At 34.4% G+C, this 25709-nt stretch overlaps 1 protein-coding gene across 1 annotated transcript in view; it reads right to left on the bottom strand.

Moving 5' to 3' along the window:
- The window catches only part of HDX (highly divergent homeobox), a 213577-nt gene that overhangs the window by 120329 nt on the left and 67539 nt on the right, over window positions 1-25709 (bottom strand). The window contains exon 4 of the mRNA XM_061136026.1: window positions 3281-3334. Coding sequence (XP_060992009.1) covers window positions 3281-3334 — 54 coding nt within the window. The remainder of the gene's footprint in view (window positions 1-3280; window positions 3335-25709) is intronic.

Genomic DNA, 25709 nt, shown 5'->3' with positions numbered 1-25709 from the left:
AGTGAACGTTGACATTTTAGGAATCACATAACTAAAGTGGACTGGAATGGGTGAATTTAACTCAGATGACCATTATATTTACTACTGTGGATAAGAATCCTTTAGAAGAAATGGAGTAGCCATCATAGTCAACAGAGACCATGATAACATGAAATAAAACAAAGCTACTTCATAATTTTGTCTCAACAGTCAAAACCAAGGGTGCAATGCCACATTCTAAATACCCTATCACTGAATTGCTCCTGATGGGACTTTCCAGGTGGCAATAGTGGTAAAGAACTTGCTTGCCATTGCAGGAGATGTAAGAGACACAGGCTCGATCCCCGAGTCGAGAAGATCACCTGGAGAAGAAAATGCAACCCACTCCAGTGTTCTTGCCTGGAAAACCCCAGGGAGAGAGGAGGCTGGCAGGTGATAGTCCATAGGGTCACAAAGAATCAGACATGACTGAAGTGACTTAGCACTCTCAAAACATCCAATTTAGAGCAAATGCTCACTTCATTATACCCTCCCCTAAATTACCCAGCCAAAGTCCAAATCCTTCAGTTAGGTATTTCTAGCATCCTCTTCCTGAGATATATCATGGTTCTCTATGCTATGTGTTCTTTGCTACAACAAGTAATAAACACAACTTATTTCACTACTGATTTATTCTTATTGGTTTGATTGAGGGACACTGACAGTGGTAAATTTTCCTTGGAAGTAAGCCAAAGAATTTTCAGATGATGGTTATATTTCATTGTGTGGATAAAGTGTGTGTCCAGGAGAAGCTAGAAAGTGATCAACATGGGTGCTTCTCACAGTGGCATTTTATATTTATGTAATTATTTCATGAATACCTCTCTTCCTATTAAATCTAGATAACCAGTTCCATAAGAACAGTGAAAATATCTGGCTTTTCTCACCATTGTATCCCTAAGATCAAGCACAATGTCTGGCACATTGTAGACTTCTGGAGTACAATAGAAATAGAATATGAGATAAATACATAGGCTTCCATTTTCTAATAGCAATATTAAAAGAGTGAAAAACTCCTGGTAAAATTAATTTTACTAACATACTTTACCTCAATCTATTCAAAATTTTATCATTTAAACATGCAGTTAGCATAAAAATTTAGACATTTATATATTCTTTTTACAAAATCTTTGAAATAACTTATTTTATACTTGTAGCATATGTCAGTTTGAATGCTAAATTTTCATCATACAAATTTGACCTATACATAAGTTTCACAAGATTTACAGTTGAAAAAGTAGATTCAAATATCCAAGTCTTAAAAAAAAAAATCCAAGTCTTCTAGTAACTGAATTGTTAGCTTTTTAAAAGCTTTATTGAGGCATAACTAATGAAAACTAAATTACACATATTTAAATTGTACAATTTGATGTTCTCATTTGTGTATATGTCAAGAAACAATCTTGGGTGAACACACTCATCATCCTCAAATGTTTCCTAATGCTCTCTTTCAATCAGTTTGCCCCACCTTTTGCCCGCCTACATGACCATGCAAGCACTGATCGGCTTCCTGTCATTAGTTTGCATTTTCAATAATTTTATATAGATGGAAGCATACAGTATGCATTCTTTTTTTTTTAATCTGGTTTCTTTCACTCAAGCTGATTATTTTAAGATTCAGTCATGTGATGTGTGCATCAATATTTCACTTTTTAATTGTTGATTACTATTCCCCTATGTGAACAAAAATTTTTTTATCCATTCACCTGTTAATGAACATTTAGTTTGTTTCTACTTTTAGGCTACTATAAATACAGCTGCTATAAAGATTCATGTAAAAGTTTTTGTAAAGATAAGTGCTATCACTCCTCTTGGGCAAAGACTTGTCAGAATAGTTGGATAATAGGGCAGGTGTATGTTTAGCTTTAAAAAAATGCCAAAGTGTTTTCCAAAATGGCTGTTCTATTTTACAGTCCCAACATCAATGTATGATTGTTCCTTTATCTCCATATCTTTGCCAATGATTCTTATTCTAGAGAGTGTGAGATACCTCATTTTGGTTTCAATATGCATTTCCTGAATGGTGTATGATTTTGAGCAGCTGTTCACATATTTATTGAATGTTCATGTATCAGTTTTGTTGAAATATCAAGCTCATATCTTTTGTTCATTTTGTGATCAGATCATTTGTCCTTGTAAGTGTTTTGTATATGCTGGATAAAAGTTCATTAAGGGATAAGTGATTTGCAAATATTTCCTTTCAGGCTGTGGCTCGTCTTTTCATTTTCTTCATGGTATCTTTCAAAGTGTTAAGGTTTTGAATTTTGTTGAGATCCAATTTACTCATTTTTAAATTTTATGGATTGCACTGTTGACTTAATATCTAAGAAATTGTCGCCTAACTCTTAGTCTCAAATATTTTCTCTTATTTTTTTTCATAAAGTTATTGGTATATCTCATGCATTTAGGTCTATAATCTATTTTGAAGTATTTTGTGTGTGTGTGCAAGTCAGGCTGTCCCAGTACCATTCATTAAACAAACATCTTCCTCTTCCACAATGAATTGTCTTAACATTTTTTATAAAATCAGTTCCCTATAAATATAACAACTATTTCTGTACTCTCAGTTCTTTTCCATTGTTTCAAAGCTATTTACCATGCAATACCTTGAGATATTTTTCTAAAAGTCTACTCACATTTTTTTTTTTTACCATTGAATCCTTTAATAGTTTCCCTTCTAAGGAAAAGTTATATCAAAATCTCCTGCATGTTAGATTTATAGGTGCTACACAGACTAACTGAATGAGATTCTTTAGGAAAACACAATATTAATGAAATTCTGTTAGATTAATAAAATAAGAATCATAACAGTTGTAGCAGAAAGCCAGAGAACAATATTGTTAAAATATTAGTTACTCACCACTTCTAAATACTGAAATACACAAATATATAGTAATGTAATTTATTTAACCTTGATCGAGATATTTATATCAATCATGATTCAATTCTATGATCAAATTAACTGGGCTTATTAGATGTATAAAAACTACGATATTTTATGAAATATCTTTAATTTTTTTTTTAACTGAAAAAGCTGCTCAAAGTTTATACAATGTTCTAATTACTGCCTTTTATTTAAGGTTACCTTTTTAGTTTATATAAATATTATGATCTCAAAATATGTGCTTTGAGACTAGGATTAATTAACTTACTGAGGCTCAGTATTGCCAACTTTACAAATATCATGACAATTTTCTCAATGGCATTCCTACTAATGAGACGGGGGAAACCCATTTGCTGCTTTAAAGGAAAGATTACTTACTGCTCTTTTTCTAGAACACCCTGTAATCCAAGGCACAGTAAGGTTTCCTGAAATCTGTGGAAACAACAAATGGAATCTCAGTAAGGTATGCATTGATACTATTTGGAATGCTGATCAACACCAAAGAATTCACACAAGATGTCAAGATAGGAATGCATTCAGAGCATATCCCCTATGTGGACAAATGCTGTTACCTTATTGAAAACAAGAGATTTAAAAGGCCTTCCTTCATTGCAAAATTCAAAAAGTAGTGCAGTTCCTCTGAAAATTTAAGAAAATTTTAAGGACGTTTTTTGGGCCTGGAAATATGGTTTGGAAATCTATGGACAATAAAATTATTATAATAAAACTTAATTGGTCTGTGTAATAAATGAGTTACAATCATCAAATAATTACCTACAGTCATTGTACTATATATTGGCTCTCTACCTTTATTCATCTTACATAATTGCAAGGCCCTTCTTAAGTAGAAACTGCTAAGGTGAATAGCTAGTAACACCATATTACGTCAGCATTGCCACATAAGGAGATAGATGCTACTCTCATAGGATTCTGGGGAGTGATTCCAGAGACCAAAGTGTTTCTGAGAGCAATGACTCTGGTTAGCCTATACTTAACCATACCTTTTCCTAAGACATACAAGGATTGGGGAGTACTCAAAACTCTCCACTTGCTCTCTCCTTCCCTCCCAAACATATGGTTCTCAAGAGACTGACAAATCAGCCTTTCTAAGTGGTAGTGGTGAAGGAATTTGGTATTCAATAAAACACTTTTTGGTTTTGATAAATTATATTTAGTGATGATCAATGAATCTGTATTATGCTTATTTATAAGAAGTGATGCTCAAACAGTCAAGGTAAGTTGCAAAGTAATATTATTGAAATACCAGGTAAATGATTACTGTCCTTGGCTATCAGACTTGCCATTTTACTTTGACTTAAAAATACATCAATATGCTAAGAATTGGTTATAAATTATATAAACTCCAAATAATACTTGTAAGGAAAACTTTTACTCGTTAAAATCCCATTAAAGTATAATAGCAAATAACTGAAATACTTGAGGGCATGAGAAGGTTTGAATAATTGATATTTTTAATGGTGAATTGAGAATTAAAAACTTTTACAGAAAAATACTTTAAAAGTTATATCTTTTTATCTTATAACTAATACTTGGTATAAGATACAATGTTTGCAAAATAAATTGATTGCTAGTCTCAATGAAGGAGGTACATCTGCTAAAATAGTCACATAATATACTCTTGAAAAAATAGAGATATCCAACTGGATATATGTATATGTAATTTTATCTATAACTGAGGATATTTTAAAACTCATTATGTTAAGTTGCTGGAAAAAATATGTTAAACCAAATGAGTTACACCTCCCTCATAAACTAGTAACTACCCAAAAGGAAGGAAAGTTATGACCAACCTAGACAGCATATTAAAAAACAGAGACATTACTTTGTCAACAAAGGTCCGTCTAGTCAGGGTTATGATTTTTTCAGTAGTCATGTATGTATGTGAGAGTTGGACTATAAAGAAAGCTGAGTGTCAAAGAATCGATGCTTTTCCTGTGGTTTTGGAGAAGACTCTTGAACGTCCCCTGGACTGCAAAGAGATCCAACCAGTCCATCCTAAAGGAGATCAGTCCTGGGTATTCATTGGAAGGACTGATGTTGAAGCTGAAACTCCAATACTTTGGCCACCTGATGAGAAGAGCTGAGTCATTTGAAAAGACCCTGATGCTGGGAAAGATTGAAGGTAGGAGGAGAAGGGGATTACAGAGGATGAGATGGTTATATGGCATCACTGACTCAATGGACAAGAGTTTGGGTAAACTCTGGGTGTTGGTGATGGAAAGGGAGGCCTGCTGTGCTGCAGTTCATGGGGTCACAAAGAGTCAGACATGACTGAGTGACTGAACTGAACTGAACTGAACTCAAAAATTAATGTGAAACAAATGATATATATAATAAATAAGGTAACTGAATTTCTTTAAACATTGACCTTATACAATTAAGAATATAAAATGTAGATTCACAAGAGGGCAGACAGAAGAAGTAAGAACTACAGTGTCACAGCCTCCATAATGAAAATAGCAATCACACAAAGCTAATCAGAATGAGATGGCAGAAGATTATATCCCAGATGAAGGAACAAGATAAAACACCAGAAAAACAACTGAATGAACTGGAAATTGGCAACCTTCCAGAAAAAGAGTTCATAATGATGATAGTGAAGATGATCCAGGATCTTGGAAAAATAACAGAGAAGATGCAAGAAATGGTTATCAAGACCTAGAAGACCTAAAGAACAAACACACAGAAAAATACAATACACTAGAATGAATCAATAGCAGAATAATTAAGGCAGAAGAACAGATAAGTGACTTGGATGACAGAATGGTGGAAATCACTGCTGCAAAATAGAACATAGAAGAAAAGAATGAAAAAAAAGGAAACTGACTAAGAGACCTCTGGAACCACATTAAACACACCAGCATTTGCATTTTAGGGGTCCCAGAAGGAGAAAGGAGAGAAAGGAAAGAAAAAAATATTTGGTGAGATAATAGCTGAAAATTTCCCAAACATGGGAAAGGAAATAATCAACCAAGTTCCAGAACTGCAGAGTCCCAGGCAGGATAAACCAAAGGAGGAACACACCAGGACACATAGTAATCAAACTGACAGAAATTAAAGACCAAGATAAAATATTAAAAGTAACAAGGGAAAAACAAAAAATAATATACAAAGGAACTGCCATAAGGTTATCAGGTAATTTCTGAACAAAAACTCTACAAGCCAGAAGGGAATGACATGATATATTTAAAATGATGAAAGGGGAAAGCCTACAATTAAAAATACTCGATGCAGCAAGACTCACATTCAGATTTGATGGAGAAATCAAAAGCTTTCCAGACAAGCAAAAGTTAAGAGAATTCAGCACCAGCAAATCAGCTATACAACAAATACCAAAGGAACCTGTTTAGGTAGGAAACACAAGACAAGGAAAAAACCTACAGAAAATAAACCCAAAACAATTAAGAAAATGGTAATAAGGTCATACATATTAATAATTACCTTAAATGCACCAACCAACCAAAAAACATAGACTGATTGGGTGGATACAAAAACAAGACACATATATATGCTAAGACCCACCTCAGACCTCGGGACACTTACAGACTGAAAGTAAGTGGATAGGAGAAGGTATTCCATGCAAATGAAAAGCAAAAGAAAGCTGGAGTAGCAATACTCATATCAGACAAAATAGATTATAAAAAAAAAAGACTTACAGCTACAAAGGACACTACATGATGATCAAGTATTCAACTCAAAAAGATATAAAAATTACAAATATATATACATCCAACATAGGAGCACCTCAAAATGTAAGGCAAATACAAACAAGAATAAACGGAGAAATCAACTGTAATACAATAGTAGTGGGAGACTTCAACTCTCCACTTTCATCAATGGACACATCATCCACACAGAAACTAATAGGGAAACACTGGCTTAAATGACACTTTAGAGTGGATGGACTTAACTGATAATTATAGAGCATTCCACCCCAAAGCAGCATTCTTCTCAAGTGCACATGGAACATTCTCCAGGAATGACCACATGCTGGACCACAAGGCAAACTTCGGCAAATTGAAGAAAATTGAAAACACATCAAACATGTTGTCTCATCAAAGTGTTATGAGATTAGAAAAAAACTACAAGATGGCGGTCCTAAGATAGTGGAGGAATAGGATGGAGAGATCATTTTCTCCCCCACAAATTCATCGAAACATCATTTGAATGCTGAGCAAATTCCACAAAACAACTTCCAAACATGGGCAAAGGAAAACAGGCACCCAGAAAGGCAGCCCATTGTCTTTGAAAGGAGATGTTTTATCATCAGTGCTGTAGGAATGGAGACGACTTGAGGCGTCTGATTAAGACTGAAAACCAGAGGCAAGAGGCTTAAATCCAAAACCTGAGAACACCAGAGAACTCCTGACTCCATGGAACATTAATAGATAAGAGCTCATCCAAAAGCCTCTATACCTACACTGAAACCAAGCTCCACCCAAGAGCCAACAAGTTTCAGAACAAGACATACCACACAAATTCTCCAGCAACATAGAACATAGACCTGAGCTTTAATACGCAGGCTGCCCAAAGTCACACTAAACCCATAGACATCTCAAAACTCACTACTGGACACTTCATTGCACTCCAGAGAGAAGCAATCCAGCCCCACCCACCGGAACACTGACACAAGCTTCCCTAAACAGGAAACCTTGACAAGTCACGTGTCCAACCCCACCTGCAGGGAGGAAACTCCACAATACAGAGGAACCACAAACTGCCAGAATACAGAAAGGTCACCCCAAACACAGCAATATAAACAAGATGAAAAGGCACAGAAATATTTAGCAGGTAAAGGAACATGATAAATGCCCACCAAACCAAACAAAAGAGAAGGAGATAGAGAGTCTACCTGAAACATAATTCAATATAATGACAGTAAAAATGATCCAAAATCTTGAAAACAAAATGGAGTTACAGATAAGTAGCCTGGAGTCAAGGATTGAGAAGATGCAAGAAATGTTTAACAAGGATCTAGAAGAAATAAAGAAGATTCAATCAATAATGAATAATGCAATAAATGAGATAAAAAACACTCTGGAGGGAACCAACAGTAGAATAACTGAAGCAGAAGACGGGATAAGTGAGGTGGAAGATACAATGGTGGAAATAGATGAAGCAGAGAGGAAAGAAGAAAAGAATTAAAAGAAATGAGGACAATCTCAGAGACCTTTGGAACAATGTCAAGCACCCCAACATTCGAATCATAGGAGTCCCAGAAGAAGAAGACAAAAAGAAAGGCCATGAGAAAATATTTGAGGAGATAATAGTTGAAAACTTTCCAAACATGGGGAGGGAAATAGCCACTCAAGTCCATGAAACCCAGAGAGTCCCAAACAGGATAAACCCAAGGTGAAACACCCCAAGACACATATTAATCATATTAACAAAGATCAAATACAAACAGCAAATATTAAAAGCAGCAAGGGAAAAACAACAAATAACACACAAGGGGATTCCCATAAGGATAACAGCTGATCTTTCAATAGAAACTCTTCAGGCCAGAAGTGAATGGCAGGACACACTTAAAGTGCTGAAAGAAAAGAACCTACAGCCCAAATCACTGTACCCAGCAAGGATCTCATTCTAATATGAAGGAGAAATAAGAAGGTTTACAGACAAGTAAAATCTGAGAATATTCAGCACCACAAAACCAGCTCTTCAACAAGTGTTAAAGGATCTTCTCTAGACAAGAAACACAGAAAAGGTGTATAAACTCGAACCCAAAAGAAAGTAAATTGCAACAGGATCATACTTATCAATAAAATACCTTAAATGTAAATGGGTTGAAAGCTCCAACCAAAAGACAAAGACTGGCTGAATGGATACAAAAATAAGATCCCTATATATGCTATCTACAAGAGACCCACCTCAAAACAAGGGAAACATACAGACTGAAAGTGAAGGGCTGGAAAAAATATTTCATGCAAATGGAGACCAAAAGAAAGCAGGAATAGCAATACTCATATCAGATAGAATAGACTTTGAAATAAAGGCTGAGATAAAAGACAAAGTAGGACACTTCATAATGATCAAAGGATCAATCCAAGAAGAAGATACACAATTATAAATATATATTCACCCAACATAAGAGCACTACGATATGTAAGGCAAATGCTAACAATAATGAAAAGGGAAATTAACAGCACTATTAAAATTATTAGTAAAATCCCACAATAGTAATAGTAAAATCCCACAGTAATGGTGGAAGATTTTAATACCACACTCACACCTATGGATTGATCAACTAAACAGAAAATTAACAAGGAAACACAAACTTTAAATAATACAATGGACCAGTTAGACCTAATTGATACCTATAGGACATTTGACCCCAAAACAAGGAATTTCATCTTTTTCTCAAGTGCATATGGTACCTTCTCCAGGATAGATCACATCCTGGGCCATAAATACAGTCTTGCTAAATACAAAAAAGGTGAAATCATTCCAAGCATCTTTTCTGATCACAATACAGTAAGATTAGATGTCAACCACAGGGGAAAAAAGTATTAAAAATTCCAACATATGGAGGCTAAGCAACATACTTCTGAATAACCAACAAATCAAAATAGAAATCAAAATATGCAAAGAAATGAATGAAAATGAAAACACAACAACCAAAAACCTATGGGACTCAGTAAAATAGTGCTAAGGGGAAGGTTCATAGTAATACAAGCTTACCTCGAGAAACAAGAAAAAAAGTCAAATAAATAACCTAACTGTACACCTAAAGCAGCTAGAAAAGGAAGAAATGAAGAACCCCAGAGTTAGTAAATGGAAAGAAATCATAAAAATTAGGGCACAAATAAAAGCAAAAGAAACAAAAGAGAACATAGTAAAAAAAAAAACAACAAAACTAAACGCTCATTCTTTGAGAAGATGAATAAAATAGACAAACCATTAGCCTGACTCATCAAGAAACAAAGGGAGAAGAATCAAATCAACAAAATTAGAAATGAAAATGGAGAGATCACAACAGACAACACAGAAATACAAAGATCATAAGAGACTACTATCAGCAACTATATGCCTAATAAAGTGGACAACTAATAACTCATAAAATGGAGAGCTTAGAACAATTGGACAAATTCTTAGAAATGTATAACTTTCCAAAACTAAACCAAGAAGAAATAGAAAATTTTAAGAGACCCATCACAAGCACAGAAATCAAAACTTTAATAGAAAATCTATCAGCAAACAAACACCAGGACCAGTCAGCTTCACACATGAATTCTACAAAAAATTTGGAGAAGAGCTATCACCTATCCTATTCAAACTCTTCCAGAAAATTGCAGAGGAAGTTAAACTTCCAAACTCATTTTAAGAAGCCACCATCACCCTAATACCAAAACCAGACAAAGATGCCACAAAAAAAGAAAACTGCAGGCCACTATCACTGATGAACATAGATGAAAAAATCCTTAACAAAATTCTAGCAAACAGAATCCAACAATATATTAAAAAGATCATACATCATGACCAAGTGGGCTTTATCCCAGGGATGCAAGGATTCTTTAACATACACAAATCAATGAATGCAATACACCACAATAACAAATTGGAAGATAAATACTGTATGATTATCTCAATAGATGCAGAGAAAGCCTTTGACAAAATTCAACATCCATGTATGATAAGAAACCTCCAGAAAGCAGGAAGAGAAGGAACATATGTCAACATAATAAAAGCTATATATGACAAACCCACAGCAAACATTGTCCTCAATGGTGAAAAATTGAAAGCATTTCCCCTAAAGTCAGGAAAAAGACAAGGGTGCCCACTGTCACCACTACTATTCAATATAGTTTTGGAAGTTTTAGCCACAGAAATCAGAGAAGAAAAAGGAATAAAAGGAATCCAGAATGGTAAAGAAGATGAAAAACTCTAACTGTTTGCAGATGACATGATCCTCTACATAGAAAACCCTAAAGGCTCCACCAGAAAATTACTAGAGCTAATCAATGAATATAGTAACATTGCAAGATATAAAACTAACACAGAGAAATCCCTTGCATTCCTATACACTAACAATGAGAAAACAGAAAGAGAAATTAAGGAAATAATTCCATTCACCATCACAACGAAAAGAATAAATTCTTAGGAATAAATAGACCTAAAGAAGCAAAGAACCTATATATAGAAAGCTATAAAACACTGATGGAAGAAATCAAAGATGTCACAAATAGATGGAGAAATATACCATGTTCATGGATTGGAAGAATCAATATAGTGAAAATGAGTATACTACCCAAAGTAATCTAGACATTCAATGCAATTCCTATCAAGCTACCAACAGTATTTTTTAGAGAACTAGAACAAAGAATTTCAAAACTTGTATGGAAATACAAATAACCTCAAACAGGTAATGCATCTTCAGAAAGAAGAAAGGATCTGAAGGAATCAACCTGCCGACTTCAGGCTCTACTACAATGCCACAGTCATCAAGACAGTATGGTACTGGCACAAAGACAGAAATATAGATCAATGGAACAAAATAGAAAGCCCAGAGATAAATTCATGCACCTATGGACACCTTAACTTTGACAAAGGAGGCAAGAATATACAATGGAGAAAAGACAATCACTTAACAAGTGGTACTGGGAAAACTGGTCATCCACCTGTAAAAGGATGAAACTTGAATACTTTCTAACACCATGCACAAAAATAAACTCAAAATGGATTAAAGATCTAAAAGTAAGACCAGAAGCTGTAAAACTACTAGAGGAAAACATAGGCAAAACACTCTCTGACATAAATGACAACAAGATCCTCTATTACTCACCTCCCAGAGTAATGGAAATAAAAGCAAAAATAAACAAACAGGGCCTAATTAAACTTAAAAGATTTTGCACAACAAAGGTAACTATAAACAAGGTGGAAAGGCAGCCTTCAGAATGGGAGAAAATAATAGCAAATGAAGCAACTGACAAAGAATTAATCTCAAAAGTATACAAGAAGCTCCTGCAGCTCAATTCCAGAAAAATAAACGACCCAATCAAAACATGAGCCAAAGAACTACACAGATATTTCTCCAAAGAAGACATACAGATGGCTAACAAACACATGAAAAGGTGCTCAACATCACTCATTATTAGAGAAATGCAAATCAAAGCCACAGTGAGGTACCATCTCACGCCAGTCAAAATGGCTGCTATCCAAAAGTCTACAAACAATAAATGTTGTAGCGGGTGTGGAGAAAAGAGAACTATCTTACACTGTTGGTGGGAATGCAAACTAGTACAGCCACTATGGAGAATAGTGTGGAGATTCCTTTAAAACCTGGAAATAGAACTGCCATATGACCCAGCAATCCTACTGCTGGACATACACACTGAGGAAACCAGAATTGAAAGACACACATGTACCCCAATATTCACCGCAGCACTGTTTATAATAGCCATGACATGGAAGCAATCTAGATGTCCATTGACAGATGAATAGATAAGAAAGCTGTGGCACGTATACACCATGGAATATTACTCAGCCGTTAAAAAGAATACATTTGAAGCAGTTCTAATGAGGTGGATGAAACTGGAGCCTATTATACAAACTGAAGTAAGTCAAAAAGAAAAGCACCAATACAGTATACTAATGCATATCTAAAGAATTTAGAAAGAGGGTAACAACCCTATATGCACGACAGCTAAAGAGACACAGATGTATAGAACTGTGTTTTGGACTCTGTGGGAGAAGGCGAGGGTGGGATGATTTGGAAGAATAGCAGTGAAACATGTATATTATCATTTTTTTCAGTTTTATTTATTTATTTTTTATTTACAATATTGTATTTGTTTTGCCATACATTGACATGAATCTGCCATGAGTATACATGTGTTCCCCATCCTGAACCCCCCCCCTCCCACCTCCCTCCTCATCCAATCAAAGGATCAATCCAAGAAGAAGATACAACAATTATATATGCACCCAACATAGGAGCACCGCAATATGTAAGACAAATGCTAACAAGTATGAAAGGGGAAATTAACAATAAAACAATAATAGTGGGAGACTTTAATACCCCACTCACACCTATGGATAGATCAACTAAACAGAAAATTAACAAGGAAACACAAACTTTAAATGATACAATAGGCCAGTTAGACCTAACTGATATCTATAGGACATTTCACCCCAAAACAAGGAATTTCAGCTTTTTCTCAAGTGCACAGGGAACCTTCTCCAGGATAGATCACATCCTGGGCCATAAATCTAGCCTTGGTAAATTCAAAAAATTGAAATCATTCCAAGCATCTTTTCCGACCACAATGCAGTAAGATTAGATGTCAATTACAGTAGAAAAACTTTTAAAAATTCCAACATATGGAGGCTGAACAACACACTGCTGAATAACCAACAAATCACAGAAGAAATAAAAAAATAAGTAAAAATCTGCACAGAAATGAATGAAAATGAAAACACAACAACCCAAAACCTATGGGGCACTGTAAAAGCAGTGCTAAGGGAAGGTTCATAGCAATACAGGCTTACCTCAGGAAACAAGAAAAAAGCCAAATAAATAACCTAACTCTACTCCTAAAGCAACTTGAAAAGGAAGAAATGAAGAACCCCAGGGTTAGTAGAAGGAAAGAAATCTTAAAAGTTAGGGCACAAATAAATGCAAAAGAAACTAAAGAGACCATAGCAAAAATCAGCAAAGCCAAAAGCTGGTTCTTTGAGAAGATAAATAAAATTGACAAACCATTAGCCAGATTCATCAAGAAACAAAGTGTGAAAAATCAAATCAACAAAATTAGAAATGAAAATGGAGAGATCACAAAAGACAACACAGAAATACAAAGGATCATAAGAGACTACTATCAGCAACTATATGCCTAATAAAGTAGACAACTAATAACTAATAAAATGGACAACTTGGAAGAAGTGGACGAATTCTTAGAAAAGTATAACTTTCCAAAACTGAACCAGGAAGAAATAGAAAATTTTAACAGACCCATCACAAGCACGGAAATTGACACTAATCAGAAAACTTCCAACAAACAAAAGCCCAGGACCAGTCGGCTTCACAGCTGAATTCTACCAAAAATTTAGAGGAGAGCTAATTACTATCTATCTATCTAACTACTAACTAACTAGCTATCCTACTCAATCTCTTCCAGAAAATTGCAGAGGAATGGAGACTTTCAGACTCATTCTATGAGGACACCATCACCCTCATACCAAAACCTGACAAAGATGCCACAGAAAAAGAAAACTACAGGCCAATATAACTGATGAACATAGATGCAAAAATCCAAAACATGTATATTATCATATATGAAACAGATCACTAGTGCAGGTTCGATGCATGAATCAGGGTGCTCAGGGCTGGTGCACTCGAATGACCCTGAGGGAATGGATGGGGAGGGAAGTGCAAGGAGGGTTCAGGATGGGGAACAGATGTACACCCATGGCTGTTTCATATCAATGTATGGCAAAAAATACTATAATATTGTAAAGTAATTACAATTACTCCAATTAAAATAAATAAATTAAAAACAAAAAGGAATAAACCATAAGAAAAAAAAAAAAACTGTAAGAAACAGAAACACATGGTGGCTAAACTATATGCTATTAATACTAAACAACCAATGCATCATTGAAGAAATCAAAGAGGAAAACAGTAAATATCTAAAGACAAAGGAAAACAAAGCACAATGGTCCAAAACCTATGGGATACAGCAAAAGCAGTTCTAAGAGGGAAGTTTATAGCAATACAGTCTTACCTCAAGAAACAAGAAAAATCTCAAGTAGAAAACCTAACCTTACACCTAAAATAACTAGGGAAAGAAGAACAAACAAAACCTAAAGTTATTAAAAGGAAAGCAATTACAAAGATCAGAGAGAAATAAATGAAATAGAAACAAAGAAAACAATTGCCAAGATCAATGGAACCAAAAGCTGGTTCTTTGAAAAGTTAAACAGAATTGATAAACCTTTAGCTAGGCTCTTCAAGGAAAAAATAATAATAATAATAAAGGAGAGGACTCAAGTCAGTAAAAGTAGAAGTGAAAAAGTATTTACAAATGAATCCACAGAAATACAGAGGATCAACTGAGACTGCTATGAGCAACTGAATGCCAAGACATTGGACACTCTGGAAGAAACAGTCAAATGTTTAGAAAGGTACAGTCTCCCAAGACTGAACGAGGAAGAAATAGAAAATGTGAACTGACAAATCACAAGCACTTAAATTGAAATTGTGATTTTGAAAACTCCCATCAAACAAAAGTCCAGGACCTGATGGCATCATAGTCAAATTCTATCAAATATATACAGAAAGTAAATACCTATCTTTCTGAAACTATTCTAAAAAAAAATACGGAGGAAGGAAAACTTTCAAACTCATTCTATGAGGCCACCATCACCCTGACACCAAAACCAGACAAAGATACTACAAAAAATAAAAATTTCAGGCCAACATCACTGATGTACAAAAATGCAAAAATCCTCAACAAAATATTAGCAATCTAAATCCAACAATACATTTAAAAGATCATTCTTGTGACCAAGTAGGATTCATTCCAGGGATGCAAGGATTTTCAGTATCTGCAAATCAATCAATGTGATATACCTCATCAATAAATTAAAGAATAAAACTATATGATCATCTCAATAGATGCAGAAAATACTCCTGACAAAATTCAGCACACATTTATGATAAAAACTCTCCAGAAACTGGGCATAGAGAAAATATACCTCAACAAAATAAAAGCAATATACAACAAGCCTACAGCTAACATCATACTCAATAGTGAAAAGCTGAAAGCATTTCCACTAAGATCAGGAAAAGATAAGGATGTCCACACTTGTCACTTCTATTCAACATAGTTTTGGAAGTCCTAGCTATAGCAATCAGAGAATAAAAAGTAAAGAGAATCTAAATATGAAAAAAAAAAAGAATTCAAACTGCCACTGTTTGCAGATGACATGATGCTATACATAGAAAATCCTAAAGATACCACCAGAAAATTACTAGAATTCATTAATGAACCTGGCAAAGTTGAAGGTTGCAAAATTACACACAAAAATCTTGCATTTCTATACACTAACAATGAAAGATCAGAAAGAGAAATTCAACAAACAATTCCATTTGTCATCATGTCAAAAATAATGAAATACTTCAGAATAAACCTACCTAAGGAGACAAAGTACCTGCACTCCAAAAACAAAATAATGCTGATGAAAGAAATTGAAGAAGACACAGACAGATGAAAATATATATCATTTTTGTAGATTGGAAGAATCAATATTGTCAAAATGACTATATCACCCAAGACAATCCACAGATTCAATGCAATCCTTATCAAATTACCAATGGCATTTTTTACAGAGCTAGAACAAAATATCTCATAACTTGTAAGGAGATACAAAAGACACAAAATAGCCAAAGCAATCTTGAGAAAGAAAAAAAAAATGGAGTTGGAGGAATCAGGCTCCCTGACTTCAGACTATACTACAAAGCTACAGTCATCGAAACTGTATGGTACTGGCACAAAAATAGAATAGATCAAAAATAGATCAGTGGAACAGGATAGAAAACCCAGAAATAAGCCCATGAACCTATGCTTAATTAATCTGTGACAAAGGAGGGAAGACTACACAATGTTGGAAAGTGTCTCTTAAAAAATGGTGCTGGGAAAATTGGACAGCTACATGTTTAAAAAAATGAAATTAGATCATTATTTAACACCATTCATAAAAATAAGTCTGAAATGGGTTAAATAACTAAATGTGAGACCAAACACTATAAAACTCCTAGAGAATACATAGGAAGAACACTCTCTGACATAAATCACAGCAATATCTTTTTTGATAGTCTCCAAGAATAACAACAACATCCAAGAATAATGAAAATAAAAACAAAAAAAGTAGTAGCACCTTCTTAAACTCAAAAGCTTTTCCACAGCAAAGGAAACAATAGAGAAAAAGACAACCACAGATTGAGAGAAAATCTTTTCATGTGATGTGACTGACAAAGGATTAGTTTCCAAAATTTACAAACAGTTCATGACACATGCCTGTGTGCATGCATGCATGCATGCTCAACGGTGTCTGACTCTTTGTGACTCCATGGACTATAGCCTGCCAGGCTCCTCTGTCTATGGAATTTTTTTAGCAAGGATACTGAAGTGGGTTGTCATTTCCTTCTCCAGAGGATCTTCCCGACTCCAGGATCGAACCTGCGTCTTCTGCATCTCCTGCATTGTCAGGCAGATTCTTTACCACTGAGCGATTGGGTAAGTTCATGATGCTCAACAGCATCACAGCAAACAACCTAATCAATAAATGAGCAGAAGACCTAAATAGACGTTTCTCCAAAGAAGACATATAGATAGATGACCAAAGAACAGATGTTCAACATCACTAATTATTAGAGAAATGCAGATCAAAACTGCAATGAAATATCACTTCACACCAATCAAAATGGCTCTCATCAAAAAATCCACAAACAACAAACTCTGGAGAGGGTGTGGTAAGAAGGGAACCCTCCTAGACTGTTGGTGAGAATGTAAATTTGTACAGTTGCCATAGAGAACAGCATGGAGGCTCCTTAAAAAAACTAAAGTTAAAAAAAAAAAAAAAACTAAAGTAAAACTACCATGTGAACCTGCAATCCCACTCATGGGCATAGATCCAGAGTAAAGCATGATCTGAAAGGATATAATGCACCCCAATGTTCACTGCAGCACTGTTTACAATAGCCAAAACAAGGAATCAACCTAAATGTCCACTGACAGAGGAATGGATAAAGAAGATGTGGTACATATATACTATGTAATATTACTTAGCCATTAAAAAAATGAAATAATGTCATTTTCAGCAACATGGATAGACCTAGAGAGTGTCACACTGAGTGAAGTAAGTCAGACGGAGAAGTAAAAATATCATATGACATCACTTATATGTGGAATCTAAAAGAAATAATACAAATGAACTTACTTACAAAACAGAAAGAGAGTCACAGGCTTAGAGAACAAACTTATGGTTGCTGGGAGAAAGATGAGGGGAAAGGATAGTTAGGGAGTTTGGGATGGATATATGTACACTGCTATATTTTAAAAGGATAACCAACAATAACCTACTACATAGTTCTTGGAACTCTGCTCAATGTTATGTGGCAGCCTGGATAGAAGGGGGCTTGAGGGAGAAAGTATATATGGGTATGTATGGCTGAATCCCTTCACTGTTCCCCTGAAACTATTATAAGATTGCTAATTGGCTACACATCAATACAAAACAAAAAGTTTAAAAACTAAAAATTAAATAAAAAAGAATATAAAATGTGGTTTCTTGATTAAATCACTTGAATGTAACCCAGAAAATGGAAAACTCCAATATGCACCTTAGCATTCAAATATTACATATTACATGTGATTCAGGAAAAGATGAAGGGTCATTTTTTGCTTTATAATTCTGTGACACCAATTACATGATACTAAAATTCTGTGTTTAACTACCCTCTACTCTTATTTCATATAAATTCTTCAGTTCCTTATGTTTCTGCTAGAACTCAGGAACGGCCAAGCATAGTAGCTAATTTGTAGGTTTTTTAAAAATCATAGTACTATATAAACATTTCTCTCAAATTCGGAAAGATTTCTTTGGTGCATTAATGATGACAAGGTTTCTCCCTCATAAGAAGCTATAAAATACAGTATTTCAAATGAGTTGGATAATATACTTCCCATTTAAGTGATATTGAAGTTCCAAAAACAGTTTTCAACACTCTGGCTTTGAAAATTGTAAAATGAATCCACAAGAAGACAAGACTGATTTAACAAACATATTAGAACTTACATATCCAAATGAGTACAGTGTGTTTCAAAGTAAAAAATTTAGGAAGTTATAAAGTCATTACAATGATGTCACATTATTGAAAGCACCTTAGGATTTTTTTTTTTGACTTGTTAGTTCATGAGTCATCCAGATATTCTGTCTCAATCATATTCCTTTTGTTTAACTAAAAATATAACAGCTCAGATCAAACATCCATATTATTCACTAAATGTGGCTCAGAATGAATTCTGTTTTCCAAAATCAAGTTTTCCCTCAAATGATGAAGGTTTGTCACCACTGAAAGCACTGAAAAGAATCCCACAGGACCTTAAAGCAACTGTAAAAGAACTTCAAAAACTTTTGACAAGTAAAATATTATTGAAATTGACATAAGTATATATAACTTTCCAAGGTAACTAATTTGAATTCTGTTCAAATATTTATCAAGCATCTCTGTACTAGGTGCTGTTATAGGTGCTACAAGAAACAAAAAGATGGGTAAAACATAGTTTCCTGGGGGGAAGAATTATGATTTTAGAGGTAAAGATAAGACATGTGATTGAATGACTGTAATACAAAGAAAACTGCTAAATGACACAAGGGAGGTACAATAAATGAAGTGCAGTAGGAGTTCAAGATATGGCAAAATTGCATCACTCGTGGACTTTTATCTCAGCTGAATGTTAAAAGATGAGCAAAATTTTGATAGAAATAAAAAAACATTCCATGGGGGAAAGAATGGCATGAACCCTGCCGTTATAAAAGGATAGGGTGAGTTTGGGGATGATCAATTTACGTGGATCTAGAAAGGGAGTTAGGGTCACTTTGTGGAGTGTATTAATGCCAAGGTACATGTATATCTAATTCTGTAGAAAATAAGGAGTCATTGAAAGTTTCTAAGCAGATGAATTATATGTTGAGAATTGTAGTTCTACACATGAGGATGGTTAATGTGATTAAATGTATATGATTAAGTATACTGAATTAAGTATGGAAACTTTTACAATAATTTAGGCGAGAGATAATCCAGGCTTGGAACGAGGTTAGAAGAGGTGGAAATTGAGAAAAGAAATATAAAACATATTTCTAAAAAAGGTCTTGTGCATGGGATACAAGAAAACTAAACAATCTGGAGATTACTGAAATAGTCTTTTAATGGTCATCATAAAACTCTCTCCACAAATGGCTGCCCTGCTCAAACTAATGGAGAATTGGAGAGTCACAACTTTGAATGTGACTGTAAGAAAGTGCCTAATGTTGGAAATCTGCTTCTCTTGGCTAAGAGTGGATACCCTAAAGTATATAACACGCTAATTTGGATGTAAAATGGAGTCACATCATACAGATAGCTAAGATTTGTGAATCTAACTATAAAACACTTATCTTTCTCTGAGCTATTTAAATCCTAAAAGATGATGTTGTTAAAGTTCTGTCCTCAATGAGTCAGCAAATTTGGAAAACTTAGCAGTGGCCACAGGACTGGAAAAAGTCAGTTTTCATTGCAATTTCAAAGAAAGGTAATGCCAAAGGATATTCAAACTGCCATGTGATTATACTCATTTTGCATGATAGTAAGATTATGCTCAAAATCCTTTAAGCTAGTCTTCAGCAGTATAACCATAAAGAAAGCTGAGTGCCAAAGAAATGATGCTTTCAAATTGTGGTGCTGGAGAAGACCCTTGAGAGTCCCTTGGGCAGCAAGGAGATCAAACCAGTCAATCTTAATGGAAGGACTGATGCTGAAGCTGAAGCTTTAGTACTTTGGCCATCTGATCTGAAGAGCCAACTCATTGGAGAAGACCCTGATGCTGAGAAAGATTGAGGGCAAGAGGAGAAGGGGATGACAGAGGATGAGATGGCCGGACAGCATTAACACCAACTCAATGGACATGAGTTTGAGCAAACTTTGGGAGATAGTGAAAGACAGGAAAGCCTGGTGTGCTGCATACCGTGAGGTTTCAGAGTCAGACACGACTTAGCAATTGGAAGAACAACAATCTTTCTCATACTTAAAACAGATACCATATATCAGAATATTAGTTATAAATTATATATATACATTAATATACATAGTTATATGTCCACAAGAAAGCATGCACATAGTTACTTCTTTGGGTGACTTAAGGAATTTTTTAAGTAATTTTCATCATATTTAATTATATGCCATTTAGACCTTACGTATGCCTCTGCTGGTGGCTCAGCTGGTAAAGAATCCAGAATCCATTGGTGTAACAAAGCTCTTATCTGAAATATACTATATTTTAGATAAGCCAGAAAATTAAGTATATTATTAATTAACATGTGCTTATATAGAGTTTGATTATCTGAAACATTCAGATAATAACCATACCTCTCAGTAAGCTTCAGCAGTAAGCAATTCACAAAGTAATGTTTTAGCTTTCCATCAGTTGCTTTGCTATCAGTTGAGCATTAAAACCTGTCAAGAATTTTGCTATAATCAGCAGGGCTTCCTAGACTTTTTTCAATTATGAGATATAGAGCATAGAGGACACTGCTGGGCATGCAATATGCAATCAATAAATATATACTAATTGATCAAATTAACTTGTTCCTTTATTGTTTACTAGCTTCACTTGCCAAAATTCAACAAAGGCCATGAGTGGAAATATAGGGTAGGCAGTTGAGAGGAAGGGAATAAGTTGTTTCTGACTGAGAATAATGTGTCCTGGAGCAATGAAGAAAAGAAATAAAATATTTCCCTCTTTTCTCTCTACCAAGTGTAGAAAAGCTATCAAGAAGTAAATAATCTCTACATTTGAAATTTTAATTACAACTTTTGGCCAAGCAACTAACACATTTTATTTTTTTTGTTTGTTTTATTTTTTTTTATTTTTTATTTTTATTATTATTATTTTTTTTTCCAGTGGGTTTTGTCATACATTGATATGAATCATCCATGGATTTACATGTATTCCCAATCCCGATCCCCCCTCCCACCTCCCTCTCCACCCGATTCCTCTGGGTCTTCCCAGTGCACCAGGCCGGAGCACTTGTCTCATGCATCCCACCTGGGCTGGTGATCTGTTTCACCATAGATAGTATACATGCTGTTCTTTTGAAATATCCCACCCTCACATTCTCCCACAAAGTTCAAAAGTCTGTTCTGTATTTCTGTGTCTCTTTTTCTGTTCTGCATATAGGGTTATCGTTATCACCTTTCTAAATTCCATATACATGTGTCAGTATGCTGTAATGTTCTTTATCTTTCTGGCTTACTTCACTCTGTATAAGGGGCTCCAGCTTCATCCATCTCATTAGGACTGGTTCAAATGAATTCTTTTTAATGGCTGAGTAATATTCCATGGTGTATATGTACCACAGCTTCCTTATCCATTCATCTGCTGATGGGCATCTAGGTTGCTTCCATGTCCTGGCTATTATAAACAGTGCTGCAATGAACATTGGGGTGCACGTGTCTCTTTCAGGTCTGGTTTCCTCAGTGTGTATGCCCAGAAGTGGGATTGCTGGGTCATATGGCAGTTCTATTTCCAGTTTTTTAAGAAATCTCCACACTGTTTTCCATAGCGGCTGTACTAGTTTGCATTCCCACCAACAGTGTAAGAGGGTTCCCTTTTCTCCACACCCTCTCCAGCATTTATTGCTTGTAGACTTTTGGATAGCAGCTTTTCTCTATTAAGTCATATGAAATTAGTGTTTAGAGAAGTTTACTAGCCTGACAAATTCTTGCAGTTGACAACCAAAATGCTATTTTTTTGTTGTTGTTGTTTTTACAATGTAATTTTAGTAGTTAAAAGTTCACAAACTACAAGAGATTAAGATCAGGGAAACTTGAATTCCAAGACACTCCACTGGAATTATAAAAGTACTCACAGATGACATAACAAATCTGGTTTTACCATACTGATTTTAGAGATATTGCCTGTTAAAAATAATGGAGGGATATAGTAAAAAATATAAGTTAATATGTGTTTTAATTCCAAGGACCTGGGGAGTATAGAAATATTTATCTCTATCCTTTGAAATTATGCCTTCTAAAATATATTAAAATTTTATCTTAATGTTTTGTATGTAAAAAAATAATTGAGAAAATATAAGCATTCTTTACTAACTTTAGAAAACAAATTGTCAGATTTATATTTAAGTTCTCTCTCTATATATATACAACTGAAATTAACAGTTTTATTACATGGATATTCAGAGATAAATTTCTTTAAAATAAAACAGCAAAAGATTTATAGCTTTTATCAAGCTACAATATTCTCTGCTTTGGACTAGCATTCTGAACATGAATCATGGTTTCCTGTCTTTGCTTTGCATATGGGTCCTTGCTGAACCAAAAGATAGGCACTTAAAAGACATCTAACACCCTGATAGTTTATTGCTGATAGTAGTTTTTGTACTGATATATTTACTATGTAATTTAAAAGACAAACAGCAAAGACAACAACAAGATGGAGTAAGCAGATTTAGAGTCGCATTCCCTTACCCTGGAAACATTAAATTAACAGATAGAAATTGAAAAGAACAACATCATGGTAGCTCTAGAAATTAGTTCAAGATTTTACAGCAATCAAACAAAGCAAAAATCAAGAAAGAGCCACATTAAGAATCCACCTGCAATGCAGGAGACGCAGGAGACACGGTTTCAATCCCTGGGTTGGGAAGATCGCCTGGAGGAGGAAATGGCAACTCACTCCAGTATTTTTGCCAGGAAAATCTCATGGACAGAGGACCCTAGTGAGCTACAGCTCATCGTGTTGCAAAGAGTCAAACATGACCGAGTACCTGCAGGAGCACACAAAAAAGTAGGAAATTTCATGGCATTTAAAAAATGTTGCACTCTCTTCCTTGTGTGGCATGACATGGATCACAGAAAGTGTTGATTTGGTCACCAGTCCCCTTATGTGAACTAAAGAGAACAGAATAGAGTGAACTTACAACATTCTAACCTGACTTTGGGCTGCTTGAGAGATTCATCTCTTTAGCTCCTAAGTTGGAGTTCACACAGCCAAGAGTGGCATAGCTCAAATCGCAGGCTAGGGAAAGTGGCAGGAAGCAGCAGGAAAGACTCAAGAAAATAGCAAGAAAGAGATTATTGATGCATACACTAGACCTTCCAAGGGTCTAAGAGAAACAAAAATGAGACTCTGGGAAATAAAAATATTTAAATGTAGCCACGTACAGAGGGAAATCAGCACAAAGCATGCACACAGGACCAGAGGAGACACATGCCCAAGAAAAGCCTACAAAGACCTTACGCCATTACACCAGTCTAATTAGTGAAGGTCTTCAAATGCGAAGACAGGCGACAAAGAATTGGGGAGGTGACTATTTGTTCAAGTGCCCAATTTAAAAAGTCACAAAATATGCAAAGAAATAGGAATACATCAGTCATTCAAAAGAATAAAATAAATGTCCAGAAAAATGTCCTTGAAGAAACATGGACATTGGAATTACTAGGCAAATACTTTAAAACAATTATTTTAAATATGTTCAATGAACTAAAGAAAAAAGCATAAAGAGATGAAAGCAATCAGAGTGATAATATATGTACAAAATGAGGATATCAACAAAGAGACAGAAATTACAAAAGGAACCAAACAGAAATTTTGAAGGTGAAAATACTATAAATGAACTGAAAAATTCATTGAAAGATTTCAAAAGAAGATAAAAGAGAAGATCACTGAACTTGAAAAGAGGATCTTTGATGTTATGAAGATTTAGGAACAAAAAAGGTAAAAGAATTCTTGAAAAGGTGAACAAGTCCTGCGAGACAAATGGGACATCAACAAGCAGACAATATATACATTATAGAAGTCTTGGAAGGAAAAGATAAAGACAAAGAGTCAGAGAAATGATTTGAATCAAACTTTTCAAATTTGAAAAAAGTCATTGCTATACATATCCAAGAACTTAAAACAAACAAACAAAAAAATCCAAGTAAGATAAATATAAAGAATTCCACACAGAGACACATTATAATCAAACTGTCAAGATATAAGGACAAGGAAAGATTATTGGAAACAGTGAAAGTGGACTCATCACACAAAGGGGATTCTTAATAAGATTATCAGAGGATTTCATAGCAGAAAGTTTGTAGGTAAGAAGGAAGTTGGAGAATATATTTAAAGTGATAAAATTAAAAAAAAAAATTACCAACTGACAATTATGTATCTAGGAAACAGTCCTTCCATAATGAAGGAGAAATTAAAACATTTCCAGATAAATATAAATAAAGTCAATTTATTACCACTAAATTTTCTCTGCAAGAAATGGTAAAGGAAGTCTTTCAAGTTGAGATGAAAAAACACTAAACATTAAATTGAAGCCATATGAAATTATAACTTTCTCCAGTAAAGGTAAACACACAGACAAATATAAAAACCAGTATTACTGTAATGCTTGGTTTGTAATTCCACTTTTTATTTTATAAATGAATTTATAGATGAAGGAGTAAAATAACTATAAATCCACATTAATTGGTACTCAATATATACTCAATATATAAAAATGTAATTTGTGATGTCATTAAAGTGGTATGACAGAGCTGTTAAGGATTAAAATCTTTGCATGCAACTGACGTTAAATTACTATCAATTTAAAATAGATTGCTATAATTTTAAGACATTATATATGTAACTCTCACGGTAAACACAAGGGATATATATATATATATATATATTCCCTTATATATATATATTCCCTTAATATATATATATTCCCTTATATATATATATAAGGGAATCAGGAAGGAACCAAAAAGAGTTACTATTAAAAAGACAGTTAAACAGAAAAGAAGGTAGTAATTGATGAAATAAAGGACAAAAATATATAAGACTTTCAGAAAGTAAGTAACACAAGGGACACTAGTAAGTCTTTCACTCTCAGTAATTACATGTAAATGGATTGGCTTCCCAAATTATTAATAAAAGACAGGTTAAAAGAACGGATAAAAAGCAGGATTCAACTCTAAGCTGTCTACAACAGACTCACTATAGATCTAAGGAACGTTATCTTACCCAATACA

Source organism: Dama dama, chromosome X, assembly GCF_033118175.1.
Source record: "Dama dama isolate Ldn47 chromosome X, ASM3311817v1, whole genome shotgun sequence".
In the NCBI taxonomy this organism is placed as follows: domain Eukaryota; kingdom Metazoa; phylum Chordata; class Mammalia; order Artiodactyla; family Cervidae; genus Dama; species Dama dama.
Note: the sequence above shows the minus strand (reverse complement) of the source record. Positions and strands in the feature narration are given on the sequence as shown.